General features: G+C 50.6%; 1 protein-coding gene across 1 annotated transcript in view; it reads right to left on the reverse strand.

The window, feature by feature from the left end:
• BFSP2 (beaded filament structural protein 2) overlaps positions 1–22,805 on the reverse strand; it is a 62,792-nt gene that overhangs the window by 28,577 nt on the left and 11,410 nt on the right. Inside the window, exon 2 of the mRNA XM_004419361.3 lies at positions 3,335–3,417. Within this exon, the coding sequence (XP_004419418.1) occupies positions 3,335–3,417 (83 nt within the window). The remainder of the gene's footprint in view (positions 1–3,334; positions 3,418–22,805) is intronic.

The raw sequence follows: 22,805 nt of genomic DNA on the forward strand, positions 1-22,805 counted from the left end.
CCTCTGGTCCCTCCATAATATGATCTCACTTTACTTTCCAACCACTGCTCCCAGTACAGACCTTGCCCCTCCATCGGTCCAGTCTCTTCACTACCATTGTTTCTTGCTCATTTGCCCTGCCTCTCCTCATCACCAATATGCAGCTGCCTTTAAGCTAAAGTCTGGTCATGATGAGCCCCCGCTCAAATCCCTTCTATGGATCTCCTCTCAGATAATCTCTAAGCTCTTTGGTATGGCTCACACGGTCCTCCAGGATTTGGTCTCTCCCTGGTTTTCAAGCGGCATTGGCTGTCCCTTGTAGGGCAGCAGAATTTGCTACCCCAAAATGTGTCTCTTTGGCTTGATTTTTTTTTTTGGTGAGGAAGATTGACCCTGAGCTAACATCCACTGCCAATCTTCCTCTTTTTGCTAAGGAAAATTAGCCCTGAACTAACATCTGTGCCCATCTTCCTCTATTTTATATATGGGATGCTGCCACAGCATGGCTTGATGACTGGTGTGTAGGTCTGCACCCAGGATCCAAACCAACGAACTCTGAGCTGCTGAAGCAGAGCGTGCAAACTTAACCACTACACCACTGGGCCTGCCCCTATTTTTAAGAATAAAAGACTCAGGAAGAAACTTTGACCTCCCCACTAACTGCCTAAAAGATTTTAAGATAGAAGGCCTGTTCCAAGAAGGAGCTATCACCATAGATAACTATAGCATGACATGAACTAGATGAGGTAGACAGGGAGGAACCTAGCAAGGCCCATTTGATCAAAGTCCTCTCCATGTCTCATTGTCTCTGCAGGACATGGCAAACATTTGCTTACTAAACATTTGCTTTTCCGTCTCCATGTGAACTGCCTTCCTCCCCTTTGAAGTCCCAAACCACTACCCCCAACATCCTCCTTTGTCCTTAGCTGAAGATGGTATTTAAGGTGGTGGCTTCAGCCATTTTGGCGAGTTACTCAATTTTCCTGGGTTTCTCCCATGTATACATGTTATTAAACTTGTTTGATTTTATCCCGTTATTCTGTCTCATGTCAACTTAATTCTTAGATCAGCCAGAAGACCCTAGAGGGTAGAGGAATATTTCTTTCTCTCCTACACTCTCCTTCATTTACTCCATATGCCTCCATTATAATGAGCTACTTGGAATTCCACTAAAGCACCATGCTTTCTCATGTTCCCCTGCCTTTGCACATACTCTCTCCTCTGCCTGGAAGTCATGTCTCTTTTATTTGTCTGGTCAACTCCCACATGAGTTTAGGACCCCAATCAGGCATCACCTCTTGTGTCAACCCTCCCTGGCCAAACTAAATGTCCCCACCTCACTTGTGTTCATCTCAGTGCTGGCACAATCACTCTGTAATGCTATTGTCTGCTCACTCCTCTGTCTTTGTCACTAAACTGTGAGCTCCTTGAGGTCTGATTCACTTCATTCTCAGCACCTGGCAAGGGGCCTGGCAGATATTCAGTCATTTGTTGAATTCTTTTATTCATTTATTCATTCATTCAACAGATATTTGTGGGGCATCTATCATGTACTGGCACTGTTAGAGGTGCTGGTGGTATAATGGGGAACAAAATAGACCAAGCCCTTGCTTTCAGTGAGTTTATGTTCTACTCTGTTGAATGGCTGGATGAAGGCATGATGAATGCATAAGTGAATAAACGAGTGAGAGAAATTACAGTCAGGTCCTACCTTAATTTCACACTTAATTAAATTCTGCCTTAAATTTAGTGCAAATGGTTTCATGTCTATTAGTGTCTATCTTTAATTGTGCAGTAAGCTGTCAGTGGCTGGATGATGGCTTCACTTCCTTGTGCTCCTGTGACCTGGGGGAGCACAGAGCTGGGCAAGAGAGCAACCCTGGCTGGTTGAGAGTCTCCTTGACTCCAGAGTAGCCACTAATGGGCCACTCCCAATTACCCACCTTTCCTCTTTGTCTTTACCAATTTAGGGAAATGTTCCCTTCAATAACAATCCCATCACCCATCCAATTGTTCAACATCCAGGACACCTTCCCCACAAAATATTTTCAAAATCACTGTGTTCATCCATAAAAAGGTTTTCTTCGTTTTGCTTTTCCATTAGAACAGTGTTTCCTAAACCTCACTCACTTCCATGATTTTGCCCTAAATGCATATCTCCTGTATCATTATTTACTTTACATTGTTCCTTAAATTTATCTACTTAGAAAGTAAATCTTAAATCAATAAACTTGAAAATCTCTTGATATTAAATAAACTTTAAATTGCTACTATAAATGGTAGTATTATAGTGGAGAAATAGTTTCATGGGTCATAAATAGAAGGTAACTATAAAAATAAATGCGCACCTATTAAAAATAAAATGTTTATCCTTATACCACTTAAAATGATCTCATCAGCAGTATACGAACCATATTTTAGGAAACACTGTATTAGACCTCAGAGGTGGTTCTCAAGGCTGGAGAGCTTTAAAAATACTGGAGCCTGGGCCTCGCCCCCAGGGACTGGTTTCATTAGTCCGTGGGGCTTGTGCACTGGCATTTTTAAGCGCCCAGGGAATTCTATTAATTTTTTATTTTTATTTTATTTTATTATTTTTTTGTGAGGAAGATCAGCCCTGAGCTAACATCCATGCTAATCCTCCTCTTTTTGCTGAGGAAGACCGGCTCTGAGCTAACATCTATTGCCAATCCTCCTCCTTTTTTTTCCCCCAAAGCCCCAGTAGATAGTTGTATGTCATAGCTGCACATCCTTCTAGTTGCCGTATGTGGGACGAGGCCTCAGCATGGCCGGACAAGCAGTGCGTCGGTGCGCGCCCGGGATCCGAACCCGGGCCGCCAATAGCGGAGCCTGCGCATTTAACCGCTAAGCCACGGGGCCGGCCCGCAGGGAATTCAATATGCAGCTGTGATTGAGAAGTATTGCTCTAAAGCAATGGTTCTCAAAGTGTGGTCCCAGGACCAGCAGGATCAGCATCCTGGGGAACTTGTCAGAAACGTAAATTTTGGGCCCCACCTCAGACCTATTGAATCAAAAACTCCAAGGGTGGGACACAGCCATCTGTGATTTCTACAAGCTCCCCAGGTGACTCTGAGGCACACTAGATTTTGAGAATCCCTGCGCTACACCTAGTGACCCTGGGCAAAATCTCAGAGCCCTTGGGGCCTAGTGTGTGTCCACAAGGAGGGCTTGAGCTGGACCATCTTGGTTCTGGATTCTCCTGGGGCCTCTGTTATCCCACCCCCAGCCTTCCATGAGGCGGAGGTGAATGCTGCAGACTGCAGGACAGCAGAACCCAAGTCACCCAGGAATCGGGGCGTGGGGAGGGACTGTCTCCTCTGCTGCAGAGCGTTACCTCTCTTTAAAGTCGTCCGCACCTGCCTGGATATTCTCCGTCTGCAGCATGAGCCGGGCATTTTCCAGGACTGCTTCTCCCACCTGGAAGGATCACACACAGCAAAGGGGACAAGGTCACGGCAGTGTCTGCGCTCACTTCCCACCCTGACTCGCGCTGGGCACATAGGCTCTGGGGAACTAGAGCCTTTCTTATAGCAAATATTTTCAGAATTCACGTGTCCCTCTCTTAAAAAGGGGGCAGGAGATAAACAATAAAACATAAAATCTGGATATCTCTTAAGAGCTTTTAGAGTTGGATTTTGGAGAGAAATATTACTCAGAGGCAGACTTGTTCAGAGCCTCTGTCACAGTGATGAGCTTTCAACTCCCCAGTGAAGTTTCTGGCTCCTCAGATGAATTTTCACCAGCTTGACTTGGTGGCTCTTAACATTTTCTGGTCATGGATGCCTTTGAAAAGCGGAGGAAATCTCTAGATCAGTGCTGTCCATCAGAACTTTCTGTGATGGGGGAACTGGTCTCTCTCTGCGCTGTCCAGCACAGCGGCCACAGTGGCTACTGCGCACTCAAACTGTGGCAAGGGCGACGAGGAACTGGAAGTTGAATGTTATTTACATTCAATTAATGTAAATGTAAATAGCCACACGCGGCCTGCGGCCACTGTATGGGACAGCGTGGCTCTAGAATTCATCCACCCGCAAAACGTACAGGTGAGCATACACATTGTGATACAGGTCATGGAGCCTTGAAGAGGGGTTTTTCAACCTTGGCTCCCCAAACCCCTCAGGGTCCCCCACAGGTAGGATTGGGGGGGTTCTCTCCTCAACCTGAGAAACTTATATATATATATATAAAGCACAAATCACTGTTTTAAGCTTTTATCAGTCCTTTTACACTTGAATGTGAATGAGTTGCAAGCTCTTTATTGACTGGGAGGAGGACTTCCAGCACCAGAGGTCAGAGATGGAGTGAGATGACAAAGAACCGGGAGGGAGAGACCCAGTTTGCCTGCTCCCCACTGTGCCCCAGAGCCAGGCTGAAGCAGAAAGAAGATTAGGTTGCTGGTGGGAAATTCAATGAAATGAAACAACAGAAGATGGCCCTATGGGCACAAGGGGGAGCACAATCACTCTCCTACCCGTCGCTGGGACTTGTCCCCCCACCTGCACCCCCACCCCACCCCCGCCATGCTCCCTCGGTTTCCCCAGCAGAGCCCTATCCCGCTGTGTTGACCTGGCCCTTCCCCAGGTCAGATGCTTGTTCATGGCCGCATCCCCAAGGCCTAGGTTGTGGCTGACACTCCATCATACTTGTCAAATGGATGCATGCATGAACGAATGGTGTGACCATGGGTGAGCAGTTCCCAACCTTCCCCCATCCCAGGTCTGGAGGTCATTTTCCAGAAGCCCCTGAGAAAGATATTTAAAAATGCATCCAGGATTTTGTTTTTATTCAGGTATGGTGAGGCCAACGGACCAGGAGATGACTGACATTGAAAAGATCATGTGTTACTCACAGTTCCCAAGAGGAGGGGGCAGCCACACCAGGCAGGGCCATGTGGGGAAGCACCAGGGCTGGTCAGGAAGCAGAAGGGGGAGGGGAAAGCATGGGCAAAAGGCTGTGTTGTGGTTTTCATGGGAAGGAATGGGCGAGGCAGGGTAAGCAGCTAGTATTGGATAGTTTGAATAATTTCAGTGGTCTCTGGACTATAGGGGTGGTCCCTAGTTGTCTGGTACCAGCCATGAGATGATTAGGGCAGGGTAATATTTCCTCCTGGAGTATAAGTCAGAGAGAGGGGGCGGGTGGGAGTATGGACCCCGGATTGGCTGGTTTGCATATGGAAGGTGTGCTCACAGGCAAACGGTTTACTATCTCTAGGATTAGCTAGCCCTGCAAGGTCAGTCTCTTCCTGTCAGTGAGGCCCCAGAAGCCAGAGCATCAAGAGTACAGAAAATAAGAAAATGCAGCTAACGTCATTGAATATAGTTCACCCAAAGGGCTCCAGCTTTAGGAGGCCTCCCTGAGGACTGGCTTTGGCTGCTCTCTTCATCCTCCTTCACCAGCAGCAGCCCCCCACATTCAGGAGCCCCTGTCCCAGTCTCTGAACTCTCAGTGATGCCCTCTTGCAGACGACAAATTTGAAGCCCCAAGAGATCACCTTGCTCGATTTCTCACAATGATGCCCGTGGCAAATATTTCACCCTAGCGTGGGACCCCGAGTCATAGCAGGTGTCCAGACTGTTGGCTCAAAAATACCATGGTAGAGAAGTTGGCTTCAAAAGTAGTGTAGACGAGGTGGCCATGCAGGGGCAGATGTGGGCCTGGAGCTTATAGAATTTGGGAGACTGCCTTTAAGAAGAAGAATATAAAATGATGAATATAGGGGCCAGCTTGGTGGCAGAGTGGTTAAGTTTGTGCGCTCCACTTTGGCGGCCCGCGGTGTGTGTGGCTTCAGATCTCGGGTATGGACCTACACACCGCTCATTGGGCCATGGTGTGGTGGCATCCCTCATACAAAAAAATAGAAGAAGATTGGCACAGATGTTAGCTCAGGGACAATCTTCCTCACACACACACAAAAATGACTAATACAAAGGGGTGTGTACGAGTGAGGGACCCTGAAACTTAAATTCGTCACTTGGTATAGCTTAGTTTTGTTTACTTGTTTCTGCTTTTTAAACTTGGGACCCAGGGGGTGACAGAAAAAGTAAAAAAGAAAACAAAACGATGGGGTGTGTGTGGGATATGTGTTCCCTATTTAGAGTCATACACTTCTGGAAAAGCAGAAAGATGGCTGAAATGCCATCACCCCAAGTCCCGCCATCCGGAATAAACACGGCGAGCATTCGGACAGCCTTCCTGTCCGCTCGCTTTGCTTTCCGCGGCGACCACGGCACCGAGGGAGCGAATTTGCGCCAGGGCCCCAGCGGGTGGCGAACTCGGGACGTAAGAGGCGCCGGGGCGTCCGCGGAGCAGCGGGCAGGACGCGCGGGCGCCGGGAGGCGGGGCGAGGGGCGGCTGCTCCGTGTCCTTGCTCCCGGTCACTGGGCGTTGAGGGCAGGAGCGCTTCCTGGGGTGGTCTGTGCACATGTCTGTCCTAGGAGGTTCCTGCTCTCGCTGGCCTCAGGGACGCTGGGGGCCTTCCCGCTTTAGCTGTTGCTTAGTCACAACGAGGGCTCCATTCAAGCCGCAGCGGAGGCTAATGACAGCCCCGGCTCGCCAAAGCGCCGCTGGCCGGCCGAGCTTCCCCGTCTCCCGCACAGTCGGGATCCTAAAATCAACCGCCGGGCCACCACGCAGCCGCAGAGAGCCCTGCAATGTCCCGCAGGCGCCCCGGCCTCGCGGAGGCCACGTCCCCTCTGCTGTAGCGGTGGCGCTGCCCCTCTCACCCCCCGCCGTGGACGGTGGCGTGACGTGGGGTGACGGTTAGCGTGGACGCTAACCAGATCAAACCAAACCAAACCGTCTCCCACTCCAAACCCCTGAGCTTCCATTTCAGAGCCCCAGACGCTGAGAGGAGCTGGCGGCAGGTCTGCGGGTCCAACCCTGAAGACCTAGAGGACTCGCGCTGCCCAGCGCTGTGCTGCGGGCCCTGCAGAGGAAAGATCATTCGTATTTAAAACTGTGAGAGATGTGCATTAGCCATGTGGTCCTCGTGGATTTATGGCTGACGTGGATGCAAACTAACTTTGCTTTTCTGATCATCTTTTCTTTCCAGGAGAGAAGACAATAAAAATATCGAGTGTTAAGATGTACAGTCACTGGGCTGATGTTGTGACTACAAGTCTCCTTACTCACAACCCTGGAACCACTCCTGCCCTCTTTTCTAGTAGGAAAAAAGTATAAACGAATCTGATAGTAACACTCGAGGGTAGACTTTAGGGGTGTGCCGGCTGGCAGTTTGCACATGGCGCACTGGGACGGCCAGCAGAGGAAGTCCTCCTCTCTCTCCTTCTGCCCAAACAGAGCCGGAACTCCTACTGTCAAAGTGACATGACTTAACGCCAGGTCTCCTGTTAGAAAGAGACATCGTCACGGCAGCACTAGTGGGAAGCGCTCTGTGAGATTAGGTGGTCTCCAGGGATGGGACTTAGCCTGTCTCCTCTGCAGCACTTTTAAAAGGGTTATCAAAGTCTTGCTGGAGTGCGAAACAAGAGACACCTTCAAAGCACACAATGCGGTCTTGGAGAACAGCAGGTGAGTACCAGGAGGAGGGGCAGTCAGAGGTCACGTTGGCACAGTCACGTTTGTTTTGCGAGGGATGGTGCGGGAGGGGGACATGGAGGAGCTGACTACCGGCCTGTGGGCTCAGACTGCTCTCGGGCTGGCGTGCAGCCGCCCGATTTACCCCTGGAGCTGTCTCCCTCTGCGCCCACATGGAGCTTCCTTAGCATACCTCATACCTGCGATTCTCAAAGTGTGCTCCCTGGACCGGCAGCATCAGCACCACCTGAAACTTGGGAGAAATGCGAATTCTCAGACCCTCCCTCAGATGTCCGAATCTCTGGAGGTGGGGCCCAACAAGCTGTGTTCTAACAAGCTTTCCGGGGGCTTACGGTGCACACTCCACTGGGAGAACCCCTGCTTTGCGCGGACCTGCCTCCAGGCCTGCTCACGCCGCCTCCCAGGCTGCTCCGGAATCCCTCCAGCTCCTGGCCCGTGTCGTTGCATGTGTCTAGAACACCTTGTCTTACCACCTCCCACCCCTCGCCCTCCCCCTGAGAAACCCCACCCCACTTCAATGCTCATCTCCAACATGGCTTCCTCTGTGAAGCTTTCTTCACCCACTTACTCACTCTTGCCTTCGTTTTGTCAGCACCTGACTGTTGTTTCCTCTGTGCAGGCTCTGTGCTGGCTGTAGGGAACCAGCAGCTAGGGGAGGAGAGGCGGTTAGAAAGGAAGGCAGAGGCCGATCACGGAGGGAAGGCCTTGGGACAACAGAAGGAGGTGGGATTGACTGGGAAGCCATTGAAGGTTTTGAGCGGGGCACCAGTGTTATCTGTGTGGTGAGCGGATCCCCTGACTCCAGCGGGGACGGAGGACTGTGGGATGCAGGAGGCTGTGCTGAGGGCCCAGCCAGGGGGATCTTGCAGTAGTCCTGGGGAGATGATGATTAGGGGGGGTCGTAGGGATGGTGGAGAGAAGCAGACAGGTTTAAGACATATTTGGGGGATGGAGGAGTTGGCTTTTGGTGATGGAGCAGTCGCAGGGAGAGTGAAAGGAATCGAGGACGACCCCTAGGGTTTTCGCCTGAGCTCCTGGGTGCGTGGTGGGGTCTTTGCTGGCTCCTTCCTCCCTCCTAGGATCCTTCCTGCATCTGAGTCTCACCCCGCCCCCTCGGCACCCGTTTCTATCTTACCACAGTTAGTAGACAGGGACAGTGTGTGTTTGTCCTTGAACCACCTCTTCCACTCGCTGGCTGGGCCCAGTTACTTGGGTAGCTCTAAGATTTGGTTTCCTCACCCGTAAATGAGGCTCATACTCCTGCCTACCTCCTCCAGCGGTTGTGAGAAGCAAATGAGCCACTGCGTGTAACGCACTCGGCCGGCTGCCTGGCGCAGAGTGAGCGTTCCATGCATGGTAGCCGTTATTATTATTGTTATTTGTCTTAGCACAGAGCAGCTGTTCAGTGACTGTTGAATGAGTCCGATGGGGGTGTACAGTCTGAAACTCCTCCCGCTCCGCTGCACGGGCAGTTGAATGAAGATTTCCCTCTAGTGGCTTGATTTCTTTTTGTCTTTTAGTTTTTCCTGTCCACAGTCACTTGAAAAGCCCTGGTCACTAGTACCGTGACGAGGAGGAGGATTTTATCCCTTCCTATTGCTGTCCTCACTCTGGATGTAGTTATTAAAATAAATAGAGCTGGTGGTGGCGGGTGAGGGATTTGACCATTATTGTGTTTTCAAAAGACAAGCAGCATTTTTAAAAGGGTTGGATTTGGGCCCAAGGGTACAATTCGTGCATCATTTGGAGTTCAAGATATGGGCATCCCAGCCGCTAGAGCTGCAGGTGGTGGGGAGGAGGTGGGCAAGACCGGGCCCTGGGACGTGAGACCCAGCTATTGCAACGGCATGAGGCAAAGTCCCTGGAAACCCTTCTCACGTTTATTTAACTTGCAAGTTTAGGGTGAATGCTCAGCATGACTTGCTTCTAGCAATAAATGAATAAGAAGTCATTATCTATCCCTAGTATCCACAGAAACTGCTCCTACCAAGATGGTGAAGACCACCACGTTACCAAGCCAACAGGCGCTTCTCTGCGCTCATCGTGACCTGCCAGCTGCGTTTGTCATGGATGCACTTTCCTCTTGTGGCTTCCACAGCCGTGCTCCCTCCTCCTCTTCCTCCTGCTTCGTTGACCCTTCTTTCTCAGTCTCCTTCAGTAGGTCTTTCTCCCTTAGCTGGCCGCTACACGCTAGAGTTTCTCAGGACTGGGTCTTGGGGCTTGTTCTTTTTATCCCTATGTGATCTGACCTATTCACATGGATTTAAATGTATGTGCTGATTATTTCTGCATTTCTATCTCCAGCTCAGAACTTCCTCTCAACTCCAGACTTGCATTCCACTCTCTCCTTGACATCTTCTCTGCTTGGCTGTTTCTCAGACATCTCAAACTTAACATGTCCCAAAATGGAATTTGAGATTTTTGCCCTGAAATCTTTCCTTTCCCCACCCCTCTTGGAGAAGATTCATTTTCTCCATGTTTGTAAACAGCACCAACATCTACCCAGAACCCAGGAAGTCTTGACATCTCACTTTCTCTCATCTCCCACATCTAATCCAACACCAAGTCTAGTCAATTCTGCCCCCACAACATATCTCAAACCCATCCACTTCTCGCCATCTCCACTGATAGCACCCTGGTGCAAGTCACCATCATGCTCTCCTATACACACTGCCATGTCCTTCTAACTCCCTGCTTTGTTCTTCCTTCCTCGAAACCCTTCCTCCTGCTTCCAGGACAATCTTCTTAAACTCTTCACGTCAGATCATGTCACTCTGATTAAATTAAATTAAAACTCTTCAGAAGTGTTTCTTAGAATAAACCCAAACTCGGACAGTGGCCTCCAAGGCTCTGCATGCTTGTCAACCTTCCCATCGCTCACAAGGCTTCTGCCATGCTGGCTTCTTGTCTTTCTGGAACATTCCAGTCTCTCTTCTGTCTCAGGGCCTTAGCACGTGCCAACTCCTCTGCCTGGACCACTCCTCCCCTCTTCTTTGCGTGGGTGGCGCCCTCACCCTGATCACTTTACCTAAGGTAGAACCTTCCTTTACTCTGCCCCTCTCTGCCTTGTTAGCTTTCTCTAAAACACCACAGCTTTCAATTATTATCAATTTTTGTGTATTGGTTTTAGTTATTATCTCTGTATTTGCCACCAGAATATAAACTCCTTGAGGTCAGGCACCACCTTTCTGTCCTACTTGTTGTTCCAACCATAGCACAGTGTCTGGGACAGTAGGTATCAGTTGAATTAATGAGCCCAGCAACAGTGCTGCCTCTTCATGGAGAATCAAGGGAAGAGCTGGTTCCCACCAGCTTCCCACCGCAGGTTACCTTTGGCACCTCTCTCTCCCTCATCTCCCAAGTCAGAAAACTATCAATTCCCCACATCCATGTGCCCACTCTATTCCTGCTCCATCATCCAGCTTCGAGCCCTAATCATCTCTTTTCTGGTTTAAGCTGATAGTTGTTACCTGGGGACGGAAAGTACAAAGCCCAAGCAGTGAGTTCAGATTGCGTCTGCAAGTGGAGTTCAGGAACATGTCATCAGGTAATGGAGAAAGTTGGAGACTTGTCTCCGAGACAGTTCGCCCCCAAGCACAGTCACAGCCATTGGGTGTCCAGCGAGAATCAGGGACACCTGAGGGCAAGGTTGGGTCTTACTTCAGAAGGCGAGGATGGTGGACACTTCTGAGTCTATACTGCAAATAAGCCTTGCCTCATCATCCAGCTGTGCTCTGGATGAAGAAAGAATGTCTTTGCAGAGGAGGTGAGGTGAGCATGGAGTGAGGGACCAGAACCAGTAGGCAGTGTTATCCATCACCACTGGGCAGTCAGGAACACCCTGGTCCCTAGAGGTGGCCCTCTGTCATGATGAGGACAAAGTTCCTTAGGCCTCCCCTTCCTGGGAATCCTCTCCTCCCCTCCCAGTTCTGGTTCTGGGCTCACCTGTCATCCTGCCCCCACCTGCCTGGGAAACAGGAGGGCTTGCATTGGACAGCAGGAGCCAGTAGTGGACACTACAGACGCTTACCCACCACTGTCTATTGGTATGTAGTCCTGGGCCTGTGTGTCAGAAGGGTTTGTTTGTTGTGAGCCAGCCTTTCAGGGCTTAAGTTTCTACAAATGCTCTTACAGAATCTGAGTTTTGAGCACCAGGCACATCAAGATACAGTGACCCTGGGAGGGTCTGTTTGGGCAGCCAACTGGTCTCCCTCTATGACGTCTCTTTCTCTCTCTTTTCTAGATTTGGAGCAACTGCTTTCCAATCTTTCTACTAGAAAGAACTTACTAAGAAGCAAATGTGAACTCACCTTTTATTCAGAGGTGTGCTCTTGAATAACCCCTCACAATTTGGGCCTTGCTCTTCTCTCTAGCTTTATCTCCTCTTCACTCCCCAGCTATGAACTGAACTATTTTTCTGAACAGACTCAGGCCTCTCCAGTTTCGAGACCTTGACTCATACTGCTGCCTCTGCATGTCATGACCTAACCATACCACCCGGCCTCCATGCTTTCCTTCTTTGCCAGGTGAACTCCTATTCATCCTTCAAAACCCATCTCAGGCTGCCCTGGGCATCCTCTGTACTCCTCATATCCCCTGTGGGTATATCTCTGTCACTGCAGTTGTCATGCTGGAATTTCTGATCTTCTTCTGTCTTTCTCTGCCACTGACCTGTGTGTCCCCAGGACAGGGACAATCTCTCATCTTTGCCTCCTCAGCACCCAGCTAAGTGCCTGACACACAGGCACTCAATAAACGTTAACTGAGTAGATGAAGCAGGCTAGCTGAGGAGAGCAGATTAACACAAACATACAAGGCAGAACAGAATTAGATGTATAGAACTAAGTATAAGGTGCCTGAGAAGCAGAACTCACAATTTAGAGCTAAACTTTCTTTATACAACCCAAAATAGAAGCAACAAAACAAATCAAACCCAAACATTTTTAAAGCACTTGCCATGTTTTGTGCCACGATAAGCCCTTCACAGGCATGACCTCATTAGGTCCCTTTACCCATTGTGAACGGTCATACAAAGCGGGTGCGTATTAGTTATTTCCATTATACAGATGAGCAAACCGAGGCCCAGCGAGTTCATGTACCTTCTTCACAGTGCTAAGTTAATCTGCATCTGTCTGACTCCACAGATGCTCTTTTCCTCTTTTTTAAAATAACTTTTTATTATGGGAAATTTCAACATACATTACATATACAAAGGTAGAGAGAGACTAGATGATGACCCCCCACCTCCCCACTTCAACAACGAAAATCCCATGGCTCATTTTAAAAATCTCTACTCCCACCGGCCTCTACTCCTCTCTCGGAGATTGTTATGTACATATCACCACATCTATGAATATTTCAGTAGTCCACCCTCTCTTATGTGCTTCTTGTAATTTTAATTTAAAAATGATCAAAGCAATACATATATTTGATTTAAAAAGTTAAACGGTACTGAAGAGAAATGCTTGTAAAGAGAAGCGTTTCCCTGCCCACTCCCCCCCGGCCCCCCACATCCTGTTCTAGCAGCTTCCCCTTATCATTTGGCAGAGCTTGCCCCGTATTTCTGCACATTTCTTGATTGCTTGAGTTCCCAGCCCCAGACATCGTTTGTTGACTTCCCGGCCGACAAATGAAGATTTCGCTCCCTCCCTGCCCCCCCCTTCCTTTATTTATTGGCCATCTTGGTAACTTTAATAATAAAGTTCTATCAGTCACGGACAGTGTCTTCCTCACACTCACTCTCTCTCTTAGAAGTGCAGATGTTTTATTTTCTAAGGTCACAAGAGAAGACAAAAAACCAGTTTAATTGCTAAACTACTGATGCCTCCGTGAAATACAGGTCCCTTCTGCTAAGAATGACAACGTAGGTGCCCCTGACCGTCAGCAGCTGTGGGCAGATAGCCAAATGGTTTTATTTCCCCACTGAGCATCCTCAGGCCTGCAGAACGATGTTAGCTATTTGGTTATTTTTCACGGTGCTGCCCTCTCCAGGGCACGCTTGCAAAACCCGCACGCAGCCATCTTGCCTGACTGCCATGCTGGAATCATGAGTCTAACATTAAGTAGCTCAGTTTGTTCTCCTGTAAGATGGGGCAGCTTTATCTTGACAGTACCAGGCACACAGTAATCGCTTAATAGATGTTTGCTAAGTGAATGAATAAGTGATATAGGTTTGAAGAGCCTCTGTTTTTCACCAGACACCGTATTTCTCATCCTTGAGTCTCAGTTTCCCCATCTGTAAGACGGGGGTTATAACACCTGTTCCGTTTACTCCACAGGCTGTGAGGCTCCAGGGAGACACCACAGAGGACATGCCGGGTACTCTGAGCCGCTGTGCACTGCAGTGCCATCCACGGTGCCGAAGCGAGGGTGTCAGGAGAACATCGCAATTGCATAGTCAAGATTATCCTTGGAAATCCCGGAAGGGCGCCATCTTGGAGACCCACAGTCAACAAGTCCAGCACAGCTGGGGTTTTTCTCCAGATGAGATAGTTGACTTAAACCAGGAGTCATGCTATCTGGAAAGCTCCTCTCTTGAAACACCAGCACCGTGGCCAGCACAGCATAATCCTCTCATCGTGAGAGGCGCATGGGACATGAGCCTCTGTCTGAAGAGGAAGCAAATTCGTGCCCTCCGTCTCCTGCTCAGCACAGAGGGTGTCCTCATGGAGGGCGCGGAATGCCAGCACTATGTAAAGGGTGTTTCTCTCTCCCCCACTCTTGCTTCAGGGACATGGCCATACTAGAGATAGGGCGTGAGAGCAGGAAGTGGGGAGCTGAGGGGCCGGCTGCCCCCCGCAGTGGCGGGTGAGACCTCTGCAGAGTTCTCTGCCAACTGCTTCCGGGAAACCTCAACTCAGAATTTCATTACACACCTTTAGAATGCAGAGGGCTCTCGGAGATCAGGAGAGATGAAGCAGCAAGGCACGGAGAGGTGCCATGGCTTGTTTCAGGCCCCCGAGTCAGCATGGACTCATGTGCAGACCGCAGCTTTGACTGGAGACAGGGCTTCAAACCCTGTCTTTGTCGCTTGGGGATGTGTGATGCTCCAGAAGTCTCCCTATTTGTAGAATGGGGATAAGGACACTTTCTCCCCAGGGATGCAAGATGACTGAAAGAAAGGTCTGTGTAACAGAGTGTGAAATTGCCTGAGATGAGACTGGGAAGTTGATGTAGTCTCTTAGAGTGCCTCGAAGGGGCACCCGCCCTGGAGAGCAGAGGCGAACCTGTGACAGGCATGGCAGCCGGGGCTCATGGGCGAGGGGTCCGCGCCTGAGGGCAGCCTGCGAGGGTGCGGGGGTGCCTGTGGGCATCAGCTGAAGGAGGGGCTTATTCCTGCGGTCGGTCCAGCAGGGAAGTCTCAGAAGAACCCAGGAAAGTGTTCCCAAGAGAAAGAATCTGGTTTAAACTCCAGCCAGATCCAGACACTGTGAAGCCAACTTACAACACTCTCTCGAGGAAGAACTTCCCGCTCTCCTTTACTCTCCTTTCTTCCTGCTTACACCTGGGCTGCATTAGAAACAGCAGAGGGCGTGGGGGTGGGAGAGCAGCAAGCAAGAGCCGATGCGGACCTCCTCCCCGCCCCAGGCGCTGGGCCCGGCCTGGGGGCGGGGGAGACAACGGGGTCAACGTGTTGAATAATCTGTTGACTAGACATTCTGTTTACTGAACTGAGACTGTGACTTGAAGTGAGCCTGGAATCTGGAGTTATCTACAAGTGGGCAGAAACATCATGAGACCACCCGTGTTTCCACCCAGGGCAGGAGACAGTATTTACTCCCCACTGCACAGGTTGAAAGGGCCCTTGGAGGAAGGTCCTTTCAAAGCAAAGCTGCTTTAACTACACCTCAGGAGTCCTTCCTGTTCAACGTCCTTGACGCCCGTCACCCGCCCAGCACTGTGTTTGGCCCGTAGTAGGCGCTCAACGGGGTGTGGGTTTACTTACTCATCATCCCTCGTAGACCTCCAGGTCCTGGAGTCCGAGAATTCTGACTCTTTATCTTTGAGTTCCCATAGTGCCTGGTGCAGAGCAGACCCACATGCAGTGCCTGATGAACGCACATCATAAAACCGAATTCCGTGCCAGCCCCATGGCAGCTACCACGACAAACGTGATACTGTCGAGACTGCTGGTGAGGAAGGAGGCAGGGCCAACGCATGCCAACATCACTAAAGCTTCTGTACTCGCATGTGACACTAATTACACCCACGGGCCAAGGGGCTGCAGCCTCCTCTCTGACACTGACGAAGCTTTTTTCCACTCATGTTATTCTCTGTAAATTTCAAAGGGTCGGGACGGTGATGGCAGGTATAATTATCTCTCTCCTTTTGCAGATAAGGAAGCTGAAGATGGGAGAGAGACTGGTGAGTGAGACTGGGTGGGACTCAGGACCCCTGACTCCAGACTCAGGCTCTGACCTAAAACCCAAAGCCACAGAAAATGCACGTGAAAAAGAAAGGGAGGGGGGTGGCTTCTTCCATCACAAAGGGAAGCAGGAGAGAAAAAGAACAGACTTGCTGGCTAATATATGCCAGTCCTCAGGGCAAAGTGAAATTTTATGGTTGATTTATAATCCTCAGGAAGTTGGGAGCTGTTGTGGAAATTCTGACATGAATGGAGAGACTGCAGGGTGGCATGAACTGCGGGGCTGGCCTCAGGATAAGGGTGGCTCTGGCAGTGAAGGGATGAGTATAGGCATCCAGAACTTGACACAAATAGCATTTTGCCGCTGGGTGACTAGGTGTGCAAGACAGTTCCTGGAGCAGCCAGAAGGTGGCGCCACTTGTCAAGAGAACAGGTCAGAGGCAGCAGACTGGGACTCCCCCATCTCCAAGGAGCTCCGTGGCACTCTGATTTGTCCTGGAGGCCACTCTTGGATTTCTGCCACAAAGTGGGATGCTTCTGAGACGACGAGGGTCCATCCCTGATTGCCCCTGTGCAAAGGCTTATTCCTTCCCCCTGGGGTACTACCGAGTTGGCCAGGCAGAGGGTCGAGGAGGGCCTTGCAATCCATGTAGTTACCATCTAATGACTACAAACAATGACATAAATTGCTGCTACAGTTTATTGAGTGCTATGACACTATGCTAAGTGAATTCTTTGATTCCCATGACAATCCTGTGGAGCAAATATTATCCTTATTTTACAGATGAGAACATTGGAATTCAGAGAGATTAAGATATTTGTTTTAGGTCACAAAGTTGGTCAATGGCAAAGTCAGAATTTGAATTCAGTTCTTTCTGATTCTGTAGCTTGTACCGTTAATCACTGTGCTGTACTGTTTCCGGCTGCCTCCCTCCCTCCCTCCTTCCACGCTCTCTCTGTGCCTGGTGTGTGCTGGGTGTTAGGTCCAGGAACATCCGATCACACCTCTGCTCTCGGATGCTCAGGGTAACGTGTAGGCCCAGGATTACAGCAGTGGGCGACCAGAGCCGTGACGTCGGCGTGCCCCAGGAGGGGAGAGAAGGGTCACCTGTACCCAGCACCAGCTTTAGGTCAGGCCCGACGCTGGGGGCTCTTCAAGTTGGAAATTCCAGCTGTTCGCTGGCTTAATTTAATCTGGGTTTTGTGACCTCGGATCAGGTGTGGCTTTGCTCTCTCTCAGTAAACCCCCCGTCTAGCCAGTTTCTCCCTTCACTGCCAGTTGGAGAGACCTGGGCTATATTCCGGCAGGTGTGGGAGTTAATAAAACTGGTGTCTCATCAGTGTGGGGCGTGGAAAATGAAGGGGGTGGGCAACCTGTACTGAACACTGCCGGTCCCAGTTGGCCAACCAGCACGGCCACGAAGGATCAGGAACTGGGCTAAGGGGAGGAGCTGTTTCTCCTCTCTAGGCTTCCTCCACTGCTCGGAGATAGCGAGGAGCAGGGACAGGAAGGTCTCTGGCCGGGCTTGGGAGATCAGAGAACACCCCCCTCTCACTTTACGGACGAGGAGCCTCAGTATTTGCCGCAGGGCACCCAGCCAGTTAGCAGCCAGAAGTGCAGCCAGGCGTGGGAGGCAGCTGCACCTGCTCTCTTCGTGTCCCTGAAGGGGGTCGTAAACTGACCACCTGCTCGCCAGAGTTACGAAAGGGAATCTGGCCATTCCCTGTGGTCTGCAGGGAGATGTCAGTTTGATCCAATCTCTTCATGTAACATTTGAGGAAACTGAGGTTCAGAGAGGTGGAGTAACTTGTCCAAGACCACACAGTAACTTAGTGACGTTTACTGTGTTGCTATGATGTGAACAGTACTCTCTTCGGCTCTCTGTACCACGGCTTTCCTTTCTGAGCCCCAAGCTCCATGTGGGGGTTTGATAGGATTTGGGATTTGATTTCAAGTGCAAAAGGAAGTGAAGGTAAAGTGGAGTAGGTGCAGAAATACTGGTATTTCTGGAACTTTTAAAATGACATTTGAGGAAATAGGACAAAAAGTTGGAAATCAGGACTATAATGTGAAAAAATCAAGAGCTACTGTCGTAGGTTGAATTACCTACCACCTAAAAGATGTGTTGATGTTCTAACCCCTGTACCTGTGAATATGACCTTATTTGGAAATAAGGTCTTTGCAGATGTGGTAGAGTTAAGATGAGGTCATTAGGGTGGGCCCTAGGCCAGTGTGACTGGTATCCTTAAAAGAGGGAAATTTGGACACAGACACAGACACAGAGGGAGAATGAAGGCAGAGATTGGAGTGATGCGTCTACAAGCCAAGGACGGCTGGCCAAGAAGGTAGAAAGGAGGCCTGGAATAGATTCTCCCTCGGAGCCCTCAGGAGGAACCAACACTGCTGACACCTAGATTTCCAATTTCCAGACTCCAGAACTGTGAGAGAATACATTTCTGTTGTTTTAAGCCCCTAGTTTGTGGTACTTTGTTATGGCAGCCACAGCAAACGAATATAGCTACCTCTTATTAACTGATTACTTTACTTTTCTGTTTGTTGATGTAACCAATATTTATTGTGCATCTCCTGTGTGCCAGGCACTGTCCAGGGTGCCAGAGAAAGAGCAGGGAGAGAGGCTAAGTCCCTGCCTTCCTGAAGCTTGCTCTCTAGTTCACCTGCCTTATGCCCCAGGGGCCTCACAATGATGTTCCGAGATAGGGCTCATTCTCCTTCCACGTGGAGATCAGGAAACTCCCTCTCGGGGGTTAGTGCCCAGGCCAGGGCCTCACGTCTGGTCAGGATAAAGCTGAACTTTATCCAGGATAAAGTGGACCAAGGATAACGGTGGGCTCTGTCTGAGGCCGCCACCCTGCTCCTTCGCATCACTCTGTTCTACCTCATTTACAGCTTAGGTGCATGACGGCCAAGAAGGATTCTCTGGGGGAGAGAAGGGTGACACAGGTAGGAGTGGGGGCCCCAGAGAGATGTCCTGCTCAGGAGTTCTGAGGCACGGAGCATGCCCTGCCTCTTAAAGTCACAGCACAGCCCAAGAAACTATGCCCCACCCCCTGGCCTCGAGGGTCCTGCAGAGCTCTGTGTGAATCTGGAGACCCCTCACACGCCAGCTCTGTCTCCAGTCCTCCCTCCCTCTGCTGAGGATGAGGAGGCTCAGGAAACCCAGTTTGGGCGTGAGTGAGGAAGTAAAACCACAGCCCTGCCAGCTGGCTGCCAGCTAGGCCATGGTACTCTGCCTGCACACGAATGTTCCACAGAGTACCGGCGATAACCAGACAGGGTTGCTCTGATCCTGGTGGAAAGAGACAGAGACAAGACCACACCATCCTCGTATCTGAACAGAGAGGCAAGGACACTCTGCAACCACGAAAACTCAACATTCCTCATCCAGCTAGCGCGAGTGACTGCTGTGTCCTTACTGATGACAGTTCCATGCCCGCTTCATTCCTCCCGTCTCCTGGATAAAACCTATAAGATACCCAATCATTAAACCGCCCGATTCCTGCAGCATCAAATGCAGAATAAGTCCTTGCTCTCAAACTTTCCCACGGATCAACAGCACAAGCCCAAACCTCAGAACAAGCCCCTCACAACCCCCTCTTCCTGAGACGTCCCAGGTTCCCCCAGCGGGTTTCTCCCTCGCTGCAGCAAGCCAATAAACCTGACTTTGTCTACCTATAAGCGAGTTCTCGGAGGTGCACGCCTCACCCGCAGACCCAGGTCCCCACTGCGGACCCCTCCCTCTCACCCCCTACAACCAACACTCAGCTCTTCAAGTAGCCCATGGAACTAGGTGGGGGGGCCACCCTACTGGGGACAGGGACCCAGCCCGCAAGTCTGCGGAAAGTACTGACGTAAGCATGTGTTTTAGGAGGGGCCCACTGCCCGTGGTGGAGGGGCGCCCCACCAACTCAGGGAGGTCATGAACTCTGCTCAGATAAAGACATTCTGCCTTGAGGGCTGACTGCTCAGCACATTTTTCTGAGCATTAAAATCACTGAACAAGAAAAATAGAAATCCCTGAGGGGGCTGCACCATTCCCCGGCAGCAGAGCTATTAAACTTTCAAGTCCCAGTCTCGAGCTGGCTGACAAGCTGGAAGCCGCCCCGCCTCACGCGTCCTCGCTAAAGCGAGTTCCGGTTCGAGCTGTGCTCGGGTGAGGATCAGTCACTGTTTCTGACAGTTTCCTCCAAATTGAGAGAGGCAGAGAGGAGGAGAAAAGGGAGGCTCCTCCCAGAGTTTAAACTCCTCACGGAGAATGGCCCTCGCTGACTCTGATTCTATCTGGCAGAACAGCGGGCTCTCACCAGCCTGCAGACCCCCTTACCCTGTAGGGCTTGGGGTCTGAGACAGGACTGATACTGGTCTTACAATAACAGTAGGCTTTTAATAATGATTTGGGGGTGAACACAACACTAAATTGATCCTGGCTGGGACACTGACTCAATGAGGAGCATCATCTCTGCAGGCCTTAGTTTCTTTGTCTATGAAATGGGTGTACAGGCTGAATTGTGTCCCCTTCAAATTCATATGTGGAAGCCCTAACTCCCAGGACCTCAGAACATGACTGAATTTGGAGATAGGGGTTTTAAAGAGGTAATTAAGTTAAAATGACACAATTTGGGTGGGCCCTAATCCATTATGACTGGTGTCCTTAAAAGAGGAGGAAATTTGGACACAGATGTACAGAGGGAAGACGACGTGAAGACACAGGGAGAAGACGGCCCTCTGTAGGCCAAGGAGAGAGGGCTCAGAGGAAACCACCCTGGTGACACCTTGATCTCAGACTTCTAGCCTCCAGGACTGTGAGAAAATAAATGTCTATTGTTTAAGCCACCCAGTCCGTGGTACTTTGTTATGGCAGCCTGAGCAGACTAATAGAATGGGCATAACCCCACCTTCCTGGGTGACACAGACATTGTTAGAGGAGCAAACGAGACAGTGAATAAAAGCTCTTGTTAAAGCCTGCTTGTTAGTGTCACACAAACGTGAGGGTCGTATCCGAGGCCTGCAGTTCATAGTGAAGTGTGGACAGTTCTATCCTCATGAGTCTTAGCAACGGACATGGTTTTGTTGGGAGACACTAGAGGGGAACCTGTTTAACCCCCAGAGCGCCTGCACCCGCTCCAGGGGCTGGCTAGGATCTGGGCAAATAACCCAAGAATTCAGGGGCCTGCCCAGGGCTGCCCACTGGAGTTCGTGCGGACAGGACTGGCCGTGGTGCTGTACCGTCCACACTGGGGGTCCCCAGGCACCTGCAGGCCTGTGGTCTGAAACACCGCCGGGAGCAATGCACTTTGCAGGCAGTGGTCCTGAGGGACAGGGACAGGAGCCACACGCAGGGGACTCCAGACGCCCAGGAGCTTCACCTCCGTGTCTCGTTGACTGCTCACAACCCACGAGAGCCACGTGCACCCTCACTATGCAGATAGTCAAACCAAGGCTCTAAGTTAAGACACACATCGAGTTTCCTTGACAAGTAAGTACCAATAAACTCATTTCTCAGATAACCTTCCTCCTACCTGGGGGGCGGCAATGAGGGTGATGAAGATGTGGCCCAGTTAAAGGCTGGGGGTGATGCGGGAAGTGCTCTGGACAGCCAGGGCCAGAAGGAGGTGCTGGGGAGGGGCGGGGGGCGGGGCGGGGAGGGGACAGGGTGCTGGGATGGGCTGGGCAGCTGTGGACTGTTAGAATTCGGGGGAGGGGGACTTTACCTCCTGTGTAACTTTGCCCAGAGTCTGCTGAGAGGGGGGCCTTTCTACCTTCATTTCTCTCCCTCCGTGCTGTAGTGTTTCCCCTAAGACTTATCTGGATGGTTACTCCTTGGTCCTTGAAATAAAGAAATACGATGACAAGTGGTCTTCCACTAGCAGGTGGGTCTTGTGATGGAGCTTTCCACTCCCCGGGCACTGCTTTTCATTACCCGCTGATCACAGCCGACACAACTTCTCATTTCTGCTGAATAATGCGTTTGTGACAGTCAGCTCTGCTAGCTCGTTTACAGCCAGATAAATGAGTCTTTATGTGCTTTTCCCCAGCCAGGCCACGACAGACTAGGTTTTATTGTCCTAAATTGAGTCCTCAACTTTCATGGGTCAGCATCTGCCCTCTGGGGGAGCGCTGGGACCCTCGACAATGTTCTGCCTGGAGCCATCGTCTCAGGAATTCCCGTCAAGAGCCTCCACGTTTGTCCTTGCGCCAGCCGCCTGGATTGAGTTTTAATTTAGTTCTTTTGGAGCGTGCAGGCCATTAGAAGGTCTTTCCTATTGCTCTCTCACACGGGTATTTAGTTTTGCTGGGTTTTTGTTCAGAGAGGAGGCTGTTGAGATGGGTCTTTCCTCTCCCCCTGGGACACGTCAGGAGAAGGGTTCGGTTGCTTCTGTGAGCTATGGGCCTCCCCGGCCCGGGACCTGGCTGGAACAAGTCGCCTGGCAGCAGTTTTACTTATTACTTCTTTTTCTGCAGGTAAAACATTCTAACAGTGCAAACAAGTATAGAGCCCAGAGTAAGCCTGCTCCCACCCCTGTGTCCAGTCGCCCAGCCCTCTCACTAGAAGCGTCTGTACCACCCCTTATGTGTGCTTCCAGGGTCTGCCCTCCCACCTTTTTTGTGTGTGTGTGAGGAAGATCAGCCCTGAGCTAACATCTGCCCATCCTCCTGTTTTTGCTGAGGAAGACTGGCCCTGGGTTAACATCTGTGCCCATCCTCCTCCACTTTATACGGGATGCCGCCACAGCATGGCCTAACCAACAGTGCGTGGGTGCGCGCCCGGGATCCGAACTGGCAGTTCGCTGCAGTGGAATGCGCGCACTTAACCGCTTGCGCCACCGGGCTGGCCCCCGCACCCCCTTTTTTAAAAACACAAAT

This window comes from Ceratotherium simum, chromosome 5 (assembly GCF_057802395.1).
Source record: "Ceratotherium simum simum isolate JZ-2026a chromosome 5, ASM5780239v1, whole genome shotgun sequence".
Lineage (NCBI taxonomy): Eukaryota > Metazoa > Chordata > Mammalia > Perissodactyla > Rhinocerotidae > Ceratotherium > Ceratotherium simum.